This window comes from Oenanthe melanoleuca, chromosome 3 (assembly GCF_029582105.1).
Source record: "Oenanthe melanoleuca isolate GR-GAL-2019-014 chromosome 3, OMel1.0, whole genome shotgun sequence".
NCBI classification, from domain to species: Eukaryota; Metazoa; Chordata; class Aves; order Passeriformes; family Muscicapidae; genus Oenanthe; species Oenanthe melanoleuca.
Window position 1 is genome coordinate 42,472,545 of NC_079336.1, and position 23,716 is coordinate 42,496,260.

The window sequence follows — 23,716 nt, forward strand, 5'->3', positions numbered from 1 at the left end:
CACAGTGCATGCCATGCCCTTGTGTGAGCTCTTTCCCCTCAGGTTAGGGCAGGATCACACCCTCTCCAGCCTCCTCCCTTCCTTTAGGGTTGGAAAACTGGTCTAGCACTAGGAAAGCAGATGTTGTTCCTCCCCCAAAAAATATGACACTTCTGAGAGCAAGTTAGCACAGATATTCTGAAAGAAATAGTGTTGAAGATGTAGGCAGTTAATGTTAATGGGCAATGCATGTCACACCTGAGGGGATTGAAGGCCAGGAAAAGCATTCCTAGCCAGGGATTCAATCCCAAAATCTGTCACTTAGTAGTCATTAAGACTCCTGCAAGGAAGAACTATGCTTCCACCAAAATCCTCTGCAGCAGCCACTGCCCTGCCACGTCTCAGGGAAAGCTGTTCTTCCCCACACTAAACACTTGCTTACACACCAGAGAGACAGGAAAGACAAGGTGTGATGGTGCCATCTCCTGCCAGAGGAGCACTGCATCTCATTACCAGGATGGGCTCAGCTGCCACCTTCAAGCAAAGCTCATCAGAGAGAAAGACATTAGTAGCAATTTCATATAATAAAATTTTATCAAATGTCCAAGTCCAGTAGGTTTTCTTTTCCTCCATTGCAAAAAGAGCAGTAAAGATATATGTCTCTATCTAAGCTATGTTTGCATACTCCTTTTCCTAATTCAATAAAAAAATAAAATCAGTTGCAATCCAAATTCACTGTAATTATCTCTGTTTTTCTCTTGGCAAGTGCTATTTTTAGTCAATACGCATGCATAGCCATACTATAGCATAGCTATTTTTTAAATTACATATGCCAGCATAGTTTATAGATTTTAATTTGCCAGGGAGTTGGATAGCCATCAGCAGTCAGGAGCTGTATGTTGTTTGCATACAAACTCAGTTGAGAAACTTCCCCACACAGCATCTGCTTGTACAACTGAGGAGGGGCAGACCCTCCCTGGGAGCCAAACCTCGGGGCAGTTCAGAGGAACCAAGGGCTCAAATTCCACAGCTCTTGGAGAAGGGAAGATGGGAAGAGGGTACACCAGTGATGAGCATGGATTTAGGAACAGAAATGCAGTGCTACACTTGCCAAAAACCGACAGAGGGGCACATGGGACAGGACAAAGCACTGCCTCTGACACAAGTTACACAGGCCATTTTCTGCTCAGGGTACATCTGCACATCCCCAGGAGGGAAAACAGAGATCCCTCTGCATAAACTCACTGGAGGTCAGTGCTGGTGGGGAGAGGCACACAAGGGGTGTGATACCTGTGGGTAGAGCCAGGCAGCAGAGCTGAAATGCAGCCTGGCTGAAATGCAGCTGTGCAGCTGCCCAGGCAGCCCTGGTGCCTACAGATGTTTGCCTCACTAAGGAAAATTACTCCATCTCTTAACCACACACTGACTTCCTTTAACAAAAAATAATACTAACAGAGATCAGAAATATACCAAAATACAGCACTTAGCTTTGGAGGATAATCTATATCTGGACTTTATTTTACTGAGTGGTGGGTGAGTACTTTAGTATAGTTTAGCCCTAAATCACCCCAAAGTTGTATGAAATTCAGAATCCCAGGAGAGACTCTCTTTTCCTCCATCCACATTACCTCTGCAGAGACTTGCTGGACCCTGTGGTGGGCAGATAGCTGAACTAGCAAAGGTGATTTGAACTCCTCAAGTGACCTCTGCTGTATGCCAGAGAAGGCTTCTTCTTTCAAATGTGGAATAGCTACCAGCAGAAAAAAAAAGGGGAGAAAACACCATCAGAACCAAAACATACTTCCCAGTGGTATTCTGAGCTAGCTGATTAATTGTTTACATGCTAAACTTCAGAAATTATAAAACTAATCTGATTTTAGTAGTGATATCTTTCAAACAAAAGGCTTAATTTTAAGGTTTTCCTGCTATTTCCCCTCTGCTATTTTGACACGTACATCATTTTTGAGGCTGGCATGATGTGCATACCAAAAAGCCTTGCCTGTGTCTAACAAGCTGAACTACTTTATTACTGCCTAGCCTGCAACCTCGCATCTACAGAGACCTGGCTTACAAAGGCTGGTGTCAGCTTCCACATCAGTGCTGCTGTAATGTTTAACACTGAGCACTAACATCAAGATTCAAAGCAGGGTGGTGATTAATTGCTGTCACTCCTGTGAGTCTCCCAGGCTCACATTTGACCAAGAGGTCCATGCTTCCCTTTTAAGACACAGTGGGGTTTGAAGAATATTGCTCTATGTTTTGTTTTAATGGGCTTTTAGCAGGGAGTGCAGAAGATGCTGTGCTGGGCAGTGCTGTCTGGGGGTGTGTGGCCAGCTGGAGCTGAGCCAGAGCTGCTGCCAGGCACTGACACCCCAGTGACATCCCACAGGCACCACTCAGGGCATCAGGTTTGGAAGAAGAGGTTAGAGGCACACTATGCAGGGATAATGTCAGCACTGATGTTGCAAGGAGGCAATGGACTGGACAAACTGCTTTCATCCCAATTATTTCTCTTTTAAGCCTTCTGCTTCTCCAAGCTCATAACAAAGGTGATCCCCCTGCCCTTGCCACCCATCCCACTCTCTCCTTGTCTCATTGCTCTCACAGTGCTCAGTGCAGCACCCTGCCTGTTGCTGTGTGCCTGGCTGAGCCGGCTCCAGTGTCCCTGAAAGGGGCACAGCATCATTGCACCAGCACCCCCCGTCCAACACCCCCTTTCCAAGAGACAATCCTTCATGTGGTGGGGGCCACATCCTGACTTTCAAGGCTGCCAGGCAAGAACAACAACGGGGACAAGAGGTTCTTCACTCATCTCTAAGAGCCTGACCCCTCCTGTGCCTGGTCTCAGGACGGGTGTGGGCTGGGGGACAAGCAGGTGACACAGACTACTTGCATCCCACTGCATGGTCCAGCCCCAGCCCCTCTGCCTGATCACCTCCAAGTCTTACAAGCTTGCTGAGAGGTGGGACAGAAGAAGAATGAAGAGACCATGTATAATCATCTCATATTTCAAAAAACCAGTAACTTTTAGTGTACGTACTATAGATGAAATATGAATTTGAATGTAAAATATAATAGGGCAGCTTTTCATCTTTTGAATGAACTCCTCAGTCCCAATTGAATGAGGGAGGTAAAAAGAAAATAAAAAAAAGAGATCAAATATACCTAACAAATCTACATCAGGAGGGAGCTATAAAAAGATACAACCAAGATAAAACCTTATGTGGGAAAGTTAACTGCAAAGAGTAAATCCTCATAAGTTCAGGAAGAAGTACCTGTATGCAGCAGCCCCTTCTGCCCCAGGATGTTAAAGAGAGGTAATGATGTAAATGAGGTTGCTCAAATGAGGCTGGGAGGCTGACACCCACTGCCTGGTACATGAGGCCAAGAGAGCAACAGGCTCTCCAGAGCCTGAATTGATCCAGAGGGACCTGCACAGCTGGGCCATATGGGTGGATCAACAGCTGGCTGCAAAATGAAGCAAGAGCTGTCTCATTTCAAGGGACCAAACTGATTGTCATCTGGGCCTCCAAACCTCACCACCCTGTCACGGTCTGTGTCTATTTTACAGCCATTATAACCTAATCTCAGCCAGTGTGATTTACACAGAGTAATTAATGGAGCTTCAGTGGTGAGGAAATTGGTCATTCAATTTGAGTTTAATTTACTGCATGTGCATACATTAGGAAGCACAAATTCCATAGCTGTGATCTGGGCACAGAGAAAGGATTGTGTGCTGGGAAGGAAAAAATAAAATACCCAGTAAACAATTCACCACTGGCCCTTCACACCTCCCACTCTGCAAGTCTCTCCTTGGTGGGAGCATGGCACACAAATAAACCTGGGCATCTCAGTTTGGATGCTTGGAGGTGGAAGGCAAAGTCTCACTCACTGTTAACACATTTCCCAGGTGCAGGAAGCATCACCCTGGCATATTGGTGAGTATGGCCTCATTCCATTCCTGATCCCTGCTCATGTTTGGGTGTGTTTCCATCACAGAGGGCAGAGTGGATTGATGGAGTTCAGTGGCGTATAAAGGCTACAAAAGATGCTGTGTCTGTGGCATACATATGAACAACTCCAGTGAAGGAAAACCATGCCTAAAAACCAGGACAAACTTTCACAGCAAGGGCAGCATTGCATTTTCAGCAACCTTAAGTTAAATGTGGCCTCACACCAGCCTGGACTTTGGAGGAACTAATAACCACACCCCAGCAAAGCCAGAAACAATGCCTGGGTGATCCTCACTGGCCCATGAGGGACCAGGAATGCCCCAGAGGGATTTGGGCTCTTCCAGCTCAGGGACCACCTTGCAGGAGGTACCTACAAAATGTCCAGGTGCTCTCCCCTGACTGCCTCCATGACTTGAAGCATCTAGCTATGTTGCTTGCATAAAAAGAAAAGCACTCACACCTTATCTTAAAGAAAGGTGGATGAACTAAAACCAGTCGTTCAATGTGGTCCATGCAGCTTCCTTTGTGCTGTTGAGTTCCACACATGCAATGTACATGTAATGTCTTCCCTGTTTAATGATTAGAGTATGTTTGTGGAAGGTTTACACACAGTGAAAGGTTGAAAATTATTCAGTGCTTTCTGATTCAGCAAACATTAGAAATCAAATTCTAGGTAGAGTGTATGCAATTTGGCTTTAAAATATTATCATTAGCTTTACAATCCATAGTGCTAATTAGATTTATTAATATATTTCATTGCAATGATAGTTCTATTATTGAACTGAATGAAAAATATAAACAATTTTGGCACAAAATTATTTCTACTAACTCAATAGTGTCTGCTGGCTCAAACTGCATCTTAAAACAAAAGATCATAGCATAGAAGAAATTAGGTGCAACCATGAATATCAATAGATGTAGTGTGAACAAATATGATATCTCAGCTAGAGTTCAATACTGAACATGAGCGAGCCAGTTCCCTCTTCTCTGTGTTCCATACAAGCACCTGCTTTTATCCAGCACTTGGGTGCTCTGCCAAGCCCTCAACAAATACTAAGAAAAGAGATTTTAAAGACACTGCTGCCAGGGGCATTTTTACATATTTCTCTGCCAATCATATAAAACTTCAGGAATCATGGTGTGCTTTGTACCCCATAAATCAGTTCTTCAAGGGAGGGGCATCCCCATGGTGGAACCACCTGATACCTCCCTCCGCAGAGCTTAAAACACAGCTGAGGTGCAAATACCTTCACAACAATCACCTTCTGCACACACTTCCCCAAAAACTACTGCAAAGCAATGTTTAAAGCTCAAAATGGGCCCATTAACATCCCAATTACAGCTAAGAAAGAAAGCTCCGCCTTCCTCGGGTTTTTATTTTAAAATAAAATCTATAACAGTAATACATTAATCCCAATATTAAAATGTGTCACCTTCAGCAGGTTTTAAATGGTCAGTAAAGGAGTTGGGGGGAAACAAATCACAGAAAAACATGTAGAAATCAGTCGTTTCTTGAAAAGAAAAAAAAAAAAAATCAAAGAAATTTCCATAGAAGCCCTCTTCCCCTCCAGAAAGGGGGAGAACAAAACTAAACCTACAGCTCAAATCCGATAGGTATGTCCTGGAAAAATCCTAGGAGTTCCTGAAGAAATCCATGCCCCTGCCTCCCCCTGCTGAGCGCGGCCGGGAACTGCGCCTGCTCCTTGAGAAAAACACCTTCTCTTCCACTACAGCTCATGGGTTTTCCCACTCACAGACACTTGCCAGTTATTAAACTACTTCCTTTAATATTAATCAACCATTGTCAACGCTTGGTGGAAGGGGGAGGCAGAACTTTAAATTATATTACACAAAAAACCCAAGAGAAAAACCTCATTTTTATAACTTCTTCCTTTTAGCTACACTTACTTAGTTCAACAAGCAGCATTTAGCAGCCTAAACCCAAGTCATGGTGCCTCCCTCTACTAACTGCAGTCACAGCAGGCTGCACCCATCCTTGAGCTAGGCCAGAGGAGCAGGGCCAGTCACACTGCATCACCCTCCTGCTGTCCCAGCCAAGTCCTGCTTTTACCCCTTGGAAGTGCCACAAGCCCTGAAGGTATTTGCAGCACCTCTGGTTGAGAGGACAGTCAGGCTCTGCACAGTTGCCTCCTCTGGCCTAGAACAAGAGGCTACAAAAAGGACAGAAACAAATCTGTTCAGGCTGAAAGAACAGTAGGTACTTCCCAGTTATGCCTGAGTCACTATTGCCCAGGGAGTGCAGCAGGAAAGCAGATTTTATTTCCAGATTTTTTTTTTTGTTCTTCAATTACTAGCCCAGAGTTTCAGAACACTTAGGTAGAAAATTGGCCAGATTGATTCCTAAACCCCATCAAAAAGTGAGTCTTATACAACAGTGAATGCAAAATGCTGCTTCTTCCTGTAAAGTTTCACCCATCCTGCTAACTGTTATTCAGGAGGGAGTTGTTCAATGTTTGAATGACAATTCCTATTGTTAATAAAAATAGTAATTAATGGACACACCAAGCAACAGAAGATCAACAATTCAGTAACTGCAGCTGCAACTCGGTGGGTTTAATTGTGTGAAGCTCTTCAGTACCTCCTTGGCCCCCTTCTGCATCTCTCCTGGGAGGTGTGGTAAAACCATGCACAGCCACGTAGCTGGTATTTCCATGAGAAAAAGTATCAGCATGCCTTTCTCACATGATAATGTGAAATTTCCAATACCACCTCAGTTGCTCCTCACATTTTTTACTACGTTACCTTGACCACACAAGAGACACACCTTCGAAGTACTAGATTTAGCTTTTGTTGGCTCAACAGAAGTATCCCCAGTTTGCAGACTTAGAGTGTTATCCCAGCTGTAACCTTCAATCTTCAAGAGGAAACCAGTTCAATATTCAGACCAGGGACATGATTCTTCTTTTTTTTCTCTTATTAAAATAATTTCAATGCATTCACATCTTGCCACTACATACCTTGACTGTTAACAGCAAAATTTAGGGATTAGTGGTCAGTGCCCAACCCATCCAGAATGCTCTTATTACCACCTCTACCTCCTGACTCACCACCCTCCTACTTTTAACAACTGCAGACTTTCAGAATGGGTTGTTCAGTCATCTCAGCATTCACTTTGCCTACTTGCTTGAGGAAGAATCATCAGACTCTTTCTTATCATCTTTCACCACTGCAGTATTTGGTTCAAAAGCCTATGGAATACAGCTAGAGCTTTTGTGTTGCTATTTCTCTGCTGTGTTTTGCAAGTTAGAACTGGAGTTAAAAGGAACCAAGTGTACAAACCTTCTAATTTAAACTTAGTCTTCGTTCTTGAGTTTGAATACCTGATACTGCTTACAGTTTACAAGTTTCTTCTGCACAATGTGCACTTCAGAAGTACTTTGAAAAATACCATTATCTCATTAGAACACCTTCAAATTTTATTTGCATCTATTGTAATTACAAAGACTGTAACAATATAAATTTTAATTTAAAGTGACAACCCTTTCTAACAAACAAGGTCAAAAATTAGTGTGCACCTATTCTGGCTTTGGGCAATTTTTATAGGATGGAAATTTTCCTGCAAGTGAATTTGTCACATTTTACAGCATTGTATTTTCATAGTCCAATATACAGGAACAGAAATACAGCTATTCCTACTTGCAGAACACTCATAAGTATTTCTGAAGTATAGAAATGCAACATTTCATTTGTTTTACTGAGAGGAAGAAAAGGTAGAGTCCATCCACGGCTTTTGTCAAGTCTCACAGAATACACTAATAGCCCTGATGCTCTCCTCCCTGAATTTATTCTCTAATTAAACTTGATTTTATTTTCTTTAAAAGGGGTAGGAACAGAATCACTGTCTTGTTTACAACCTTCGGAAGACTATGGCAGAAAAAAACCCCAAACAATAAACGAAAACAACAAACCAACAATCTCAGACAAAGATGCACACTATTACAAATGCAAACAGCCATCAAATTGTCCAGTTTATTGATGGGAATTCAAAACTGATACAAAACATGCCTTCTCTGCATGTTGTATTTTACCCTTAAAATGTTTCTGGCGGTGTCAGGTAGATTCAGAATTAAGAATATACTTCGGCTTTCAGCATGTACCTTTTATAAAGGTATTACACAAAAGCCACTAACTTACATAACACGTGGTCCCAAAATTACTTACAGACATTCTGTTTATCAAAAGACTCAGATCTCCTGCTGATCTGACAAAATAAAGGCTTAAAAATGTTTTAAGCCATTAGTAAGTATCCTATGGCAGAGTCAAGAAAGTTTAGGATTTCCATTATAATCTCGGGCATAAAAAGGCAACAGTCCTAAAAAAGCAGCCCTCTGGAATATATAGAATGTGGCAATGGATATGATGCCAATTTGTAATGATCAAGTTAAGTAAAACAGATTCTTAAAGCTATGAATGATGTGAGCAGTATCACAGCAAAATAGTTAATGAATACCACAGAACCAATCAAGTTTGAAAGTTGAGCAAATGTTGCTTCAATCAACAGAGATTTGTAATGTCAAATATACCAAAACATTTTCTAAAATAAATTCCTAATGCAGAAAAATTGATTGAAAGTTTGCTCCTAGCTAATAGTACCTTTTATTTAAATTGGACCCTAAACTGATCAGACAATACATAGCCCACACTTTTGGACATTTATAATAAAAAAGCTTTTATTTTCAATTGAAACAAATGCACCATCCTGCACTTTGAAGGCTATAATGAGCCATAAGCATATTCCAAGGTGTATCAATGGCAACAGATTTGTTTCACCTCCACTGAGAAGTTACATAATGCACTCTTAATTGGTAAAGAAAATTTAAACTCAGCCTTCTCAAAGCTTCTGTACTGTGTTTCTTGGTTAATTGTACAAGTTCCACAGTCAGACCAAGAGTTTGCACTGTGTGCAGATATTGTAGTCAATCAATAGTTTGTTTAATCATCATCTTCCTCCTCTTCCTCTTCCTCCTCAAAACTGTCTTCAAAGCCCTCACTGTCTTCCTGGTCCTCATCACCCTCTATTGCTGTATCCCATTGCGGGTGATTTTCTGGCACTGGTTTTGCTTCATGAACTTCCAGCTGTAATTGGATAAGGAAAGAGAAGAGGGGAAAAAAAGGTTACAGGCAATAAACAGCAAGTTGGGAAAACAAACAAATCCACACACACAAAACAAACAAGCAACCCACAAAAGAACAGTTAAAAAAACCCAACAAAATAATAAAACAAATGCCATCCAACTCCCCAAACCAAAAACAAAACCAAAAACTGCTTCTAGAAACAAGGCATGCCAGATTTTTCCCATTAACTGGATAAATCTAGGACTAAGGAAGGGCAGGGAAGCGGCATGGCAAACCTCAAGGTATAAAAAGCCACAGCCAACCCTTACTGCAGAAACAGAATAAACATTAGAAAAACACAAATTAAAATACACATGCATGGAGAGCATCTTGAATCTTAGTCCCGTTTAATCCATCATAAAACTACCATTATACATTAGGCAGAAACCATTTGTAAATTGATCCTTCCCACTTGTTTTAAAATTAGGACAGGTTGAATTCTTATAAACAGGACTTCTGGTGTTTTAATGACCACATGAAGTAGCTTTCAATAATACAATATAATACAAGTATATAACACAGGCAAGCATCACCTTCAATGGTTTAATCTGGTCCAATCCCATATATGAGTCTGATCTTAAATAAACTGTGTACTGATAGTTTCCAGGCTTGCCTGGTGCTGGGAACTTCAGCTCTACCTACAAAAGAGATTTCATACCATTAAGTCTTACTGCTATCAAATGACACATTGAAACAAGTACATGAGTCCTCCAATGAACAGTGAGCACTACTACAGAACAATAGAAAGTTCTAGTTTCTTACTAGGGACACTTCTTTGAATATCTCTACCTAATAAAATACCTGCAGTCATAACACCCAAACACAACACCTGCCATGAAAGCTGAACAATCACTGAACAATCATATTTCTTTCTGAATCAGGCGAAGTAACTACACTAAGTACACGATTTCACCCTGCTGTATGATAAACCTCAAAAACCCAAACAGGTTAAAATACTTAGTCTGCTGAAAGTTTTATCTTAACTCTGATGTTATTTGAAATTGAATGTAACATCTAATTTGGAAGAACAAATACATTAGGGTCTTCATTTTTCAGAAAAGTGGCAAGAACACTGCCAAAGGTTACAGGTTCAGTAAAGTTCATATGAGCCAAAGCTAATTAATTTGTCACAGTCTCTGCTATACAGAAAGAGAACACTTAATATTTCTAACAATTTGAATAAATTTAGGAATTTCACTGTCCATGAATACTGCTTTTCACCATCTTTTGATATCAGGGAAAAAAAAACCAACAACATACTCCACAAAGAAACTTCAAAGTCATCTTAATTACTTTTTCTTTCTCCATTATCAATTTTCATAGTTAAAAGGCACTTCTCTCCTTGTATCAAGGGCACAGAATTTGTTTTCCATCTTAAGAGATAAGTGTAAAAAAATTAAAATCTCCATGTATTTACATACCAGGGACTTCAACAGTTTTGTAATAGCCCAGAAAGAAAACTCTCCAAGTACTTTACCTCTTCTTTATCTTTTAGTGTACAAACGTGATATGGCATACATATTAACATCTGCTCCTTCCGATCTGCAATATACAGCCACCACCATTCTTGTTTTTCCTTTCAGAAAGAGGGAAAAGAAAACAAAAGTCAAAAACTACCAGGATTATTGAAGTAATAGAAAAAGATGCCCCCACACTTTTTAACAGGCAATTAGGATTCACTGGTTTTTGTAATAAAAAGAGAAAGGTAAGGTTTGTGTCTGGTGGCTTTTTTAGACTCTTGGATATACATGAATAAAATACATGGTGTACACTGCACACTGAAAGCAAACAGGTTATCACAAGTAACTGCTGGTCTCCAAAGGCTTCATTCCATGTATTCTACTTCAGCCACTATGTGGGACATGGAATCACTCTGAAGAATTGTGTCCACTGAGGACTAACAAGCAACTTCATGCAATATAAAACAACTACAGGTTCTTCAACAGAAATCCAATGTGGATAAAAAGCTGAGCATATAAAGCAAGTAAAGTGTAAAGACAGATAAAGACCTCTTCACAGAAAAGTCTTTTTCAGGTAAGTGTGCTCTGTCCCAGTGCTTCCCCCTCCAAAATGACATTTGAACACACTGAGATTTCACTTCAAGGAAATGACTCAGTATCAGACAATATTGATGTATATTTGTAAAGGATGCCCAACAACTGCTCTCCATCACACACAGGTTTCCAAATAGCTGCAGCTCTCAAGGTTTTGCCATTGCAGATGCTAAAGAAGAGCTCCAAAAATAAACTAAATTAGTGTGGTCCTTCATACAAGACAGCACAAAAATAGTGTTCTGACTTCAACCGAAGTCAGAATTTTAAAACTGTGGTACAGTTCAGCAGCGCAGACACAACCATTCTCAAATGGTAAACACAGTTCTTTAACATCAACTGTTCTTCATTTAAATGCTACATCTTTTTGGTAAGCCCTCTAGCACTCATTTTAGGCAAAATCCACTTTGTTTTAATAGAAGCTGAAACCTTTTTATCGTGAAAAAAACAGCTTAGTACTGCAAAGCAAGTTCCTGTCCCTATACCTCCTTAAGTCTTTGTTTAAAACAAGTGAGAATAGTGAGGGACAAGGGGGAAGACTTCTACATGGTTATGAAGAAGTATTTTAGTAGACAGGTAATAGTCACAACACCATAATCTTACCCTTCAGAGAAAAAAGGGGGAGTACACACGTTCTTTCTGGACAACCCAAATGTTGAACTGTCTTCCAAACTAACTTTTACCTACCCCTGATGGTTTGGTAACTCATCATGTTTCTAACAGACTGGAGCCTTAAAAAGTGCATCTTATGACAGTTAGAAGTCAAAGCTCCAAACCAGGGAGCCAATTTTTATACATTTATATCAAAAACAATCACGCAGTTGCTTCAGTGTCCCATAAAAAGTGGTGGTTTTGTTTCATTTTTAATCTAACAGCATTAGAAGGACTGAGTGAAAGGACTTTCAACACCACCAGTGAGCAACTTCTGAATTCCACACTTGGGAAGCAAATGCTATTAATATGTAGAATTTGAAGAATTTTTGTCTCTACTGGAAGAGTTAAAAGTTCAGTAGTTTTAGATTTTTTTTTACACTTTAGAAGCCAGTGTTTGGGGATCTGAGATTTAAATCACACGTTGAAAAATTACAAAAGTCAAATTAACTCCTTTTTTCTTTTGAAGTGCCTAATTGTTATACTAAAACTATCACAATCTCACTGAAATATTCAACGACTTACAACAGCAAGATACTCACACACTGATTTGCACTCCCAAGTCCCAGAACAGAGAAATGTAAAATTAAATCAACATGTTAAATGCCCATTTTCAAGTGTATAAAAGCAAAAGTATCACAGAGAAGCATCAGCATTCCCTTGTGCTTTTGGAATGGGGACAGAGAACACGATAAAAACCTATTCATATGCTATTTAAGACCAGAATGTGTAGAATTCTAAATCCTTCTTACAACTATTCCAAGTGATTTTCTTTAAGAAAAACCATCCCATGTGATTACAAGACATAAGTTATTTTATCTGTAAGTTTCAACAGTAAATATATTGTCAATCTTCTTGACAGCTGTAGCAAAGAAGAAGACTCCTAGGCAGTCGAAGTGTTTATTTCTTAGCCAAGAGGCCTCTAGGAATAGAAAGATGAACAGTATAAATAGAACAGATGAACAAGAACTGTAAAAGCAAGTTCCATTACAGAAATGGCTAATCACCATTTTGGGCCTATTAGGACTGTGACCATAATAAAAAAGACCTGCAGTTATATCAATATGTTATTTTTGATTTTACCAAAACACTGTGTGCTGACTTAGTATACATTGTTCTTCCAAAAAAAAAAGAAAAAAAAAAACAAAAAAAAACCTTGCCTTTGAGAGTAGAAACAAAGATCAAAATAATCAAATGGCTTTTCACAAAAAACTAGAAAAAATAAGAGCCAAGTGGAGAAAAAATACCAGCACAAATGACAATCATTGATCTAAAGCTCAAAGGACTCTATAGAGTAAACTTTTTGGAAGTAAAGCTCCTGACCCCAAAGTGTCATCACTCTTTTACAGAAAGGACAACTGTGCAGGACTGATTTTCCTCTCGCTTATTGGATGGAATTTAAACTTTATGCCAGTGAGAATCTGGCAAACTAACAGGCAAGTGGGCAAAAAGCCCTTTAACAGATGGGTGCAAGGTTTGGCATGCCAGGGAACCAGTATGTTCATGAAATTGGAATACCAAGGCCAGTTCCTACCTACAAAATGTCAAAACTACAATCTGTGCGGTTTCTGGACCCACGGATGCAGGAGCAGAAGATAATTATTTAGGAACCTGCATAGATTAAAGACATCTCTGGCAGAGTAATCAACTGCCCCAAAACTTGGATGAAACAGCATTAAGGCTGCCTCCTGAGAACAAATACTATTATGCTCAGCTACTACTCAAACATCTTTAAATTCTGGAATGCAGCATTTTATCTTTAATTTTTTATCTCTGAACTGGCCATGACCACAGTACAAATAATACTCTAAATAACAGATAAAAAAACCAGAGTATGACGGGTTTTGCTCTTCAGATGTTGCAGATCAACTCTATCTGAACATGCTCCAACTGCAGCTACAGCACAAAGTACAGCTGCATTCAACTTTCATGAAATCAATGAAGAGAAGTTGGAAAATTTACAACTGCAGTACCATGAGAGGATATGTGTGTATCTTTCAAGTTCAAGCATTCAGATCAGCCCTAGATTTCGTTTTAGCAGCAAGCTGTATTTAATTTTTTTACCACAAAACCCATATGTAACTTGGTTACAAACAGCTGAAGCTTATGCAGCTTTATACACAGTATAAGCAAAGTCTCTGAAAGGACCCTCACTTCAGTAAAAGAAATACAAATATTCAGCCCCCCTGAGGTGATGGGCATGGCACTGTCTGTGAGCTTCAACTGATGACTAAAGGCAGCAAGGAGGTATTAAGACTCTGCAGCACATTTGACATGATATAAGGCAGCCAGAAGAGCAGAATGCCAGTACACCATTTTACATTATGCTGGTGTACTGGTGGAAGCTGTACTGAGAGATGGGAGTACATCCAGCTGCGAGGAAAATACAGCTTCAAGTTCAGCCATTACAAAAGTAGATGTCAGCTAAGGCCTTCAGGAAGACAATTTGCCTCATGTCCTCTCTGGGTCTTTAGTAACAAGCCTTGCTTCCCACAATTTGATTTTTAATGCTGCTAGCAGGTAAAACCAGCAGGAACAATGTGATCATAATCATGTGGACACTGGCATATGTTTGCACATGCAACAAGCTGTACAGGATATAGACATGAAGAGCCCTGGAGACTGAGGAGAGGGAGCAAACATGCACAGTGTTTTCCTTTTCAATTCATGTTTTACTCTTTTTTTCCATCTTAGTTGTCTCCTTTAAACCACAAGAGAAAGCATAAGCCTTGCATCTCACCCCTGTTATTGGAGATCACACAGCAAAAGTGAAGAGATCCTACATTAGTTCCTTAGTCAGACTTCAAGGAAGCAAAGGAAACCTCTAAACCACTGGCCAGGAAAGAAAATGTGGCCAAATACCCCTTCCTCCAGGCTCTATCAGGTCACCTCAAGGACCTAACTTATCTTCCCAGAACACAAACCCCCCCACTTGGAAAAATCCCCTCTTTTCAAGGTTCCACTGCTGTTAAGGGCTTCTCAGACAACTACTGAGTGACTAGCTGTTAGTGCAAGTAACAACTGATACATCAGATATACTTTCAAGACCAAAGGCTGCTGTAAACACACCTCAGCCTATACCGAGTCACCACTCTCAAATATATAATTTCCTCTGACACTTATCCACATTTGAGCTTGTATTTTTGAGCTCTATAGGAAAGACTATAAAGTTCCACGCTTGACTTCTGCCACTTCCAGACTACACTGTGGTGGAAAGAGACAGCTTTGCCAACCAGCCCCATCTTCCATAGCTGCACACTCTGCTGCCACCACACTGCTGCATTGAGACTTCAAGTCAACCAGTAAGCCAAAACTATCTGCTGATCCAAATGACTCCCAAACTCTCCTGTGATTCCTCATAACATAGGAGGGAGGTCAGGACCACCCCCAAGTCACAGGCACTTGCAGTTAGATGTAGAGTTAAAAACAACATAATATTTCACCTTAAGTTTTATACAGGTTTGTAAGTCTCTGGGAACTGGGTAGAAAGAATAATGAAGAAATAGGTTTTAGAAAAGTATCTGAAAGTATTTAATTTTATAAGCTAAGACTTTCTAAAACTAATACTAATTTTTTTCTCAGGCATTAAATTTTTTTAAAAGCCCAATATTCACAGTAAAAAGATAAAAGCATCAATTAATTCATATTACTATTAATTTTCATGTTTCAGAACTGTAATTTTTTATTACTGACCTCAGGAAAAAAAAGACTGTAAACAGGATGTGTTATCTTTGACTTCGTTTCAAGAAGGGCTCGCTCCTTTCTCTGTATACTTTGCTGTAATTCTTGCCATTCCTGTCAAGGATAAGGTTAAAGAATTACTGTGCACTAATCATCTTTTGCATTAAAAATACAGAAAATGATCCACATGACTGGTTCTCGTGCAATACTAAACATTATAAAGGGAAAAAGCAGAGCTGCAGGGTTTGCACACATTCTTCAAAACTCAAATCTACAACACTACCTATAAACACTCTCTACCTCAGCCATAAGAGTCCTGATGATTCCTTTTCCATCAGCAGCTTAATCTCACCCTGTATGGGCCATTCAGCTGTCACTCAAGTCTTTTACTGTAAGTCCTGTGGTGCAGAAAACATCTACCACCACCACGTTTCACTCCCTTTTACACTATTACAGCTTCAAACAAATAACCTGACTTTACTAGAGTTTAGCAAGCATCTGTACAAGTTTGTTCAACTATTGCATGCTTACTGTGCACTTTGCAGCATAAAACAGCCACTGCCTGTAAAGAATACATTTCAAAAGAGAAACTTAAAGTTACAAATCTGCAGTGGATAATAATCACATTAAGCTGAAAGAAATATTTTTTTCTCATGTCATTTATAAGTTTTCTGACCATGCTGAAAAGACTCTTCACTACTTACTCTGAAACAAACTTGCAATGACAAAGCCCTTATACCACAATGAGGTCTGAAAACCTCTGCAGAAACCGGTATTACTCCTTCATCCTAGTGGTGCCTAGCCTGAGGGGATGCCAGAGGATTAAAACACATTTTCTCTCAACCCCAGAGGCAACACTTACCCTTCAAGAAAAAGTAAGGCTTACAGCTTCATCGTCTTTGTTTTGCTTCTCATCTTGTTCTCTGTCAGAGTCTCTGTCACTTCCATCATCTTTTTCACTTTGAGAGTCCCTGTTTGTTTCTTCTTCTTCAGATTCACTTCCTTTATCAGAGACCTCCTCCTCCTCTTCCTTCACGACTTCCTAGTGGGAAAGAAAAACAAAAACACAACACCTCTAACTTAGTTTGTCTGCATTACTGTAGTCCACAAAATGCACAGCACCTGCCCTAAGGTTGAGTCACATGATCTACAACTCTTCCTGTGTCAGAGTTATGTCTACAGTGAAGATTAATCCTTTCCACCTCATTTGCTAACAGGAGGATGGGAAGCCATTTTCCTTCTTCATATGGCACTCGCAACAGGAATAGGAAAAAACAGTATTTGATTCCCAAATTGGATGTTTCACCCATGCAAGTGTTCAAGGCCAGACTGGATGGGGCCCTGGGCAAACTAATCTAGTGAGTGCCACCCTCCCCATGGCAGAGGGGTTGGAACTAAATGCTCTTTTAAGCCAAATGATCTTTCAACCCAAATCATTCTATGACTCCAGGATGGCATTTCATAAAGCCTTAAGAAAATTGCAGAGAACTTAAAGTATCTACAACATAGCCCATGAGGCGGAGAAAACACCATGCAGTGGGAGCATAAAGTTACTCAAGATACTTAAATTATCAGAAGAAAGTCTCACTTTGGTTTTTATCTTTAAAGAAAAAGTAGAAATTACAGAATAATTCACCTGCAAGAAGGCAGCATAAGAACTAATAGTAAGAAAATATTGTGAAGCCAAATTTTTAAAATAGTTGAGCAGAACTTTTCAGCAGGCCATTGTAAACATTACCATGGTGGCTCCCTGATTACTTCACTAGTAATTGTTAAATGTAGAGAAAGCAAATGCTATTTTAGAAAATACACATTCACAAAAGCATAAACTGAAACATAAGAGTCAGATACAAAACCCCCCATCAGATTACATATGATAAACTGAATGAAAGTATAAATATCATTGAATCCATGAGCTACCCCATTAGCTTGTTTTTGCTTCTGCTGTTTCTGTGGTTGCAATGAAGGTGGCACAGGTTTCTTTTTCAATGGCTTCTTTTTCTTTGATTTTGAAGCTTTCTTGGTTCCTTTATTCTTTTGTTGCCATCCTTTGCTCTTAACTTTGCTGGCATCTCCTTGCTGCAGGAAAGCAGTATTAAAATATTTATTCTGTTCATAAAATTTCAGTCATTCAACTGTACTTTAAGTGTTTTAAGCTGATAACCAAAATTAGAAAGCACAGCTCAAAGGACACTTCAGTAGGCATTTCTGAAAAAAATGCTTGAGAAGTGCACAATTAGCAATTCAAGATCTGAAAGAAAGTTCTCTTTAATTAGAAGGGGAACATTCACTCTTCACTTACCCCATCTTCTGTTGGTTGCTCTTCTGCTGCACATATAGATTGCTCCTTTTCAAACACTTCCTGGTTAGAGAAAGATATGAAAACTACTAATGCCTCTCTGTACCAACAGCAAATTTTTATTTCATATTTGAACTGAAACTAAATCACCTTAATCAGGTCTGAATATTTTACTCATGGCAAATTCATTTATTAGTGACAGACACAACAGAGAACTAACAGATCAAAATTAAACACTATTTCAAACATCTGGTCTCATATTTTTCCATCACTTAGTATTACAAAAAAATTTAGTAGCAATATGCCATCTTGTTCCAAAGAATCTACTTGTTTCATAAAGCACAGAAATCCTATATCACAAAAGCAAGCAGTAGTAAAATGCTAATTCTGCTCCAGTTGTCAGAGCATTAAAAACTTCAACAGCTGCTCTGCTACTTAGGGACACAGAACAACAAATCAAACCAGAAATGTGAAACGTTAAGACACAACACAATGTTAGTATTCTGTAGACTGGGACACCTCTATGTAAATGTTTTTTTTTAATGATTTCTTTCTTCAAAACATATTATATGCCATGAAAAAAAACTCCACCCAAACAAAATAGTGACAGGGAGCTGTCGTATATAAAGATGGCAAATAGGAGATACCACCACAAAAACCATGCCTCATACAAAAGGCTGGCTCTCAGTTTTACAGTCATGTATGTGTTTCTATGCCAGATTGCCTAGTGGAGGTCACATAGGAAACATCTTAAATGAATTTTCACTATGTTGTTAGACAGTTTCTAAATACAGTTCAGTATCCTCATAATTTTCAGTTTCCTTCATTTTGCAATTCCAACATAGTGATACAGTGCTTTTACTTTCTACTGCACCCTCAGCTACCACAGCATGAGAACATGGAGCTTATATATACAGACGTTCTGCTTAACTGGCTTCAATAGTCTGATCTCACCTGTAATACTCAGGCTGTGTGCCTTACCTTCGAGGTGTAACTCACACCTTCTTTTTACTTAGATAATTATGTCATTAGTATAGATGCAAATATTGACATTGTAGTCCTTGACAGGTCAAAGTTTGTTTAATTCTGTGTGTGAAAGTCTCTAGAACACCCAAGAGATTTGTAACATTATGAGCCCACATAAAGCAAAATCAAACACTGTCCTGAGAACTTGAGTGAATATTTTATTTTAGTTCAAGAACCAAGTTTCTGAATGTCTCTTTTCCTGTTGTCTACAAACCTCAGAGCAGTATCACTTGCCATATTCTTTTACCGTTCCCGAGACAACTGCAATGGGTCAGACTGAACTTTGATTTTATTCCAGGAAAACTTTCTCATTCAGAAACAAAACCATAAGGACGGATTAAGAGCACAAGTTCTCAATTTCAAATCTTAACCTCACAGTTATGTTTACAAAACAACCAGAAATGCCTTTTTACTAGTGTACACCCACAGTTACCACAAAAGAACAAGTATTCTTAATACTTACTGCCATAGTCTGTCTTGTTAATGTGACCAAAACAGTGACAAGAGAACCTACTGTGATGTTGTTGCTGTCTTCATCATCCAAAACTAGAGCAAAAAGAAAAGCAACACATCTATTAGACTTCTTTAAAGCCTTTTTCTCTATTAAACATTGCTTCTGCTACTTCTAAACGTAAGCATTCAAATTCCAGAATTTTTAACAAAAAATAATTTCAAAGCATTTTTTAGTAAGTCTCTTACAACTTCAAATATACTAACAGAATTAGAGATGGTAATTCAACAACCTATAAAACTGCAATAATGAGTCTGAAATTTTGATTGCATGAAAGTTAGAAAATTCAAAGTTATAGCTGCTGTGGGAACCATAACCCTGCAATACTGTGCATTATATATTAAACCATAAAACTTCAGAAACATGAAATATCACACATGACCAGAGGGACCCTGTTATATTTGTTCTGGGAATCATAATTTTCATTTTCCTGACTTTCATATGATTAACAACTCAATTTCAATGCCACATTAACAATCATGCATTTAATTATTTTTTAAGGAGAAGGCAAAGGAAAATAAAAGAACAGCAATGATTAGTTTAACTAAAACATCAAACATACCCCACAGGGGAGCCACTGAGGAGTTTATACCTCCAACCTATAAACTGGAGAATGTCTCAGGTAGGAGAGGAAGAGTTATATCCCAGCGTAGACGTTTTATTTATTCCCTTCCAGTCCCTCCCTGAGAAAGCAGTTTTACTGTTCACTAGTCTTACATATATTTTATATAATGGCAATACTCAGCTAAACAGAAAAGCATTTGCATGTTTAATCCTCCATACCACATTTGAGTGCAGCTGTGTGACAAATGAAGACTACAGGCAGGAAAACATTGTTTGTCAAAATATGGGGGGGTACTTCTAGATTGAATTTTAAGCAGATAAACAAAATTGTATACAATCCTATGCTCCAATAACAAAGCTTTCTGTTTACTTGTTTAAAAATCCCAACAAAACAACACAAATAACATTCAGAAACACCAAAATTAGCAGACATCTGCTTCCTTAACAGACACTTCTACTAACATTTGTTTCTCACAGGGGACTACACATAAGCCAAATTACTATACCAGAATTATCACAAAGGAACCCATGAATATTTAGTCATCAGAGTCTCCAACTCAAAAACCTCACAAATGACTGCATGCTGACAAAAGCTGAGCATAAATTCTGGAATAAGCGTAGGTGTTTAAGATAGCTAATAAAAGTGGTATGTCAACCAGAATTCCACATTGCTCTTGAAATATTAAAATCAAAAGACAAAATTTCAGATAAGCTCCTATATGAGAAAATACTGCTGGCTTGGGAATACATGGAATGTTTCAATGTATATCTCCTCAGACTGTAACTCTCATGTAGGAGGACCCACCACTCCAAAGAAGTATGCAATTTCCAGATCACGTAAATAGCAGCGAGTTGTGTTTCAGCATCCTCCAAAAGCTTGCTGCCAGCAAACTATCAAAATGTCAGAAGAGTGACATACTCAGAACAAAAGGACCTCCCACTCACCCTGTGGTTTTATATCCATAGTGACATATGGAAAGCTGCCAAGGACAGCCATAACTTCTTCATATTTCTTATCTTCTAGGAAGTGCAGTAAATTGCGCCGATCTGAGCCTTTCAAACTCACCAAATCCTGAATACTTTTGATTTTGTACTGAAATAGAAAAAGAAGAAAGGAAGTCCTGTGGTACCACAGAACACAGTCCACAAATAAACTCTTGATAATGCATCACTGGTGTCCCCAAATTACTAATACATGCACACCATTACATTTGCTCTTAGAAAAAAAAACATAATGTAGGAAACTAGAAAGTATATGTTTCAAGAAACAATAAACCAAAGAGGTTGCACTCAAACCTACTAAATAGAACTGCTTTGAACATTGGTGTGTTCCTTAGTATATCACCCCCTAGAAATGGTTCTTTATAGTTTCTTATAAAATTGTTATTTCAGCCAGGTTTTTCAGTAAGTTGAGCTAAGAAATCCTACTAATAGGGGTTTTTATTTAGATAGAATAGTTCAGTGCTTTCAGATTTACATTAGCAGAAACAACCAAATGCAAGTGTAGGGTTTTTTTTGTACTAAACTGCAAACAAACCTAAATCCACTCCTTCTAAGATTTGCAGAGCAGAGCTAAAAGGAGAAAACAAACACAGATTTGAATACTTGATCACTTCACCACTGTAAATGCATGTGCTTTATTAAAAATAATTTCATGCATCCAGGTAGACTGGTCATGCTGCCAATCTAGGGCACTGCATTTTTGAAGAACTCAGTGCATGTCATCCTGTACAAACTAGCCTAAAAATTGTGGGCTTTCCTCTCCTTCACGGCAAACAGAGGTGGGATTATAATATAGCCAAATTATTTGGTTTTTTACTTAGTTACAATGCATATGTCAAAAAATACATCTAAAATTGCTTATTTTCTCATATGTTCCCTGTAGTTTAAGATTGCATTTAAAGTCTTCAATGATACCTGTAAGAGAATCTTTTACTTTATCCAAAGGATATGACTACTTGCATATTTCATTAACAAGCATCTTCAGAGGATTAAAAAAATGCAGTACCTAAGAATTCTTAGTCTTCACACTGACACAGAAGCATTTAAACACCCCTTAAGGCTGTAGTTAAAGCTAAATAAAATTTCCATCAGATAAAAAAAATATTTTCAAGATTCACCCAAATTAACCACAGCAATAAAATGATCAGTAAAGTCAACAGCTTCCAGAAAAGCAAAGGGCTGTTTCTAACCAGGCATTCCCAGAAGATACAAAGAAGCAGGTTTAAATGCAGAGACAGTTGGTGAAACAGTGAAGAAACACATGCAGGTATTCAGACAAGACTATTCTTTTTGGTCCTTAAATTCTACAAATACAAACACTTTCTCAACAGTTACATAACAAAAGCTTTATAAGACACACTTTCACACAAAGGATCACAATGCTTCCCACAGTAACAGATTTTTTTTTCTTTTATTAATCCTTCTGTGTAAGCTTCCATATATATTTTCTATCAAAGTACATTAAGAACAAAATGTAAAGCCAAACAAGCCCCCCCCACCCTCCACACCCCACCCCATCCCCAGAAAAAAAACAGTCCCAGAAGGATATTCCAGACACATTCTGGAATAATATTAAATAGGAGATAGTACATTTTAATAAGAAAGAAACTGTTTTTGTTGTTTGTTAGGTCAACACAGAATGATTTTTTACACTTATTTACACTTAACAGATCTCTGATCCTAATTCCCACCTCTTAACTGAGATGGACTTTAAAGAAACCAAAAGCAGACAGAACATCTAGGAAGTATTGTACTGAGTTCCCTAAAAATAAATCTATTTTTCTTTTCTTAGTTAATTCATGACTTTGCTTCCTTAGCCACAAATAGGAAAAAGAAGTAGAAGACAGCATTTTAAGAGGTTGCCAAGTATCATTTGTATTTTTATACCTTTTTATGATTGGAAACTCTCCTCAGATTGTCCTCTTCAATGTGAGGCAGCTGTAAAAGGGGAGACTTGAACTGCTGAAGTCCCTGGACTGTCATCTGGGAAAGCTTCATGCAATTTTCCAAAGATCCCAAAGATGGAGCACGGAACTCCCTTTCTTGGGGAGAATGAAACAAACAACAAAATTTTTAATTTTTTTTCTTCTTATACTTTTCCAATGCATACCTGTATTACAGAAAACCTTATTTCCAGTCCACCAAGCAAAAGTAAGAGACATTTTTAAATGTTCAGTATAATTAATTAGGCAATGTTTTTACTCTCACTCCAGCCACATAGACCAGCAAACATTTTCCTTCCTCTGTTTAGGATGTCATAGCTGAACACTAAGGAAGGGAAAGACTTCCATCTAACACTGTCTCAGGGAACAATGTATCTATGTAATTATTACAGACAAAAATTTCATCAATTCAGTTAAAAAAAATGCAGCCTCAAAACAAACTTATTTTATATTTGTATGTTTTATGTATGTGTGTTCATAACATGTTTAATATGAATTTAATTTATCATTAAACATTAATCTTTTACAATATAATACATTATTCATAATATTTTCATCTTGAAGAATGAACATATAGGTAGCAGCCTAACATATGCAAGAAAAAAAACTATATTTATAATTGAAGCTAAGCAGAGATTATGTTAGAAGGCAGTAAGAAGAGCTGTAAAAATATCAAATTTATGACTTTTATAAATAAACTTATTGGTTAAAAGGTGTATCTGAACAAACATCTCTTTGACTTTTCTTTTAGAAACTAATAATATAATTCTTTTCATATTTTACTGTACAAAAAAGCCTACATTCATAATTAAAATTATTATAAAGTAGACAAGGAGAAAAAGTCTTAGCCAGAACAGAACAAAAGAAAAAAAAAAACAAAAACAAACCCACTTAGCAATTATTAATCTCATCACATCTGC

The 23,716-nt window shown here is 38.4% G+C and overlaps 1 protein-coding gene across 1 annotated transcript in view; it reads right to left on the reverse strand.

Moving 5' to 3' along the window:
• Positions 1-7,908: 7,908 nt before the first annotated feature.
• The window catches only part of SEC63 (SEC63 homolog, protein translocation regulator), a 58,138-nt gene continuing 42,330 nt past the window's right edge, over positions 7,909-23,716 (reverse strand). The window contains exons 12-21 of the mRNA XM_056486584.1: positions 22,741-22,895; positions 20,797-20,944; positions 19,240-19,322; positions 17,754-17,813; positions 17,372-17,530; positions 16,338-16,493; positions 15,464-15,565; positions 10,546-10,644; positions 9,602-9,706; positions 7,909-9,029 (exon numbers count right to left, since the gene is read on the reverse strand). Coding sequence (XP_056342559.1) covers positions 8,886-9,029; positions 9,602-9,706; positions 10,546-10,644; positions 15,464-15,565; positions 16,338-16,493; positions 17,372-17,530; positions 17,754-17,813; positions 19,240-19,322; positions 20,797-20,944; positions 22,741-22,895 — 1,211 coding nt within the window. The 3' untranslated portion in view covers positions 7,909-8,885. The remainder of the gene's footprint in view (positions 9,030-9,601; positions 9,707-10,545; positions 10,645-15,463; positions 15,566-16,337; positions 16,494-17,371; positions 17,531-17,753; positions 17,814-19,239; positions 19,323-20,796; positions 20,945-22,740; positions 22,896-23,716) is intronic.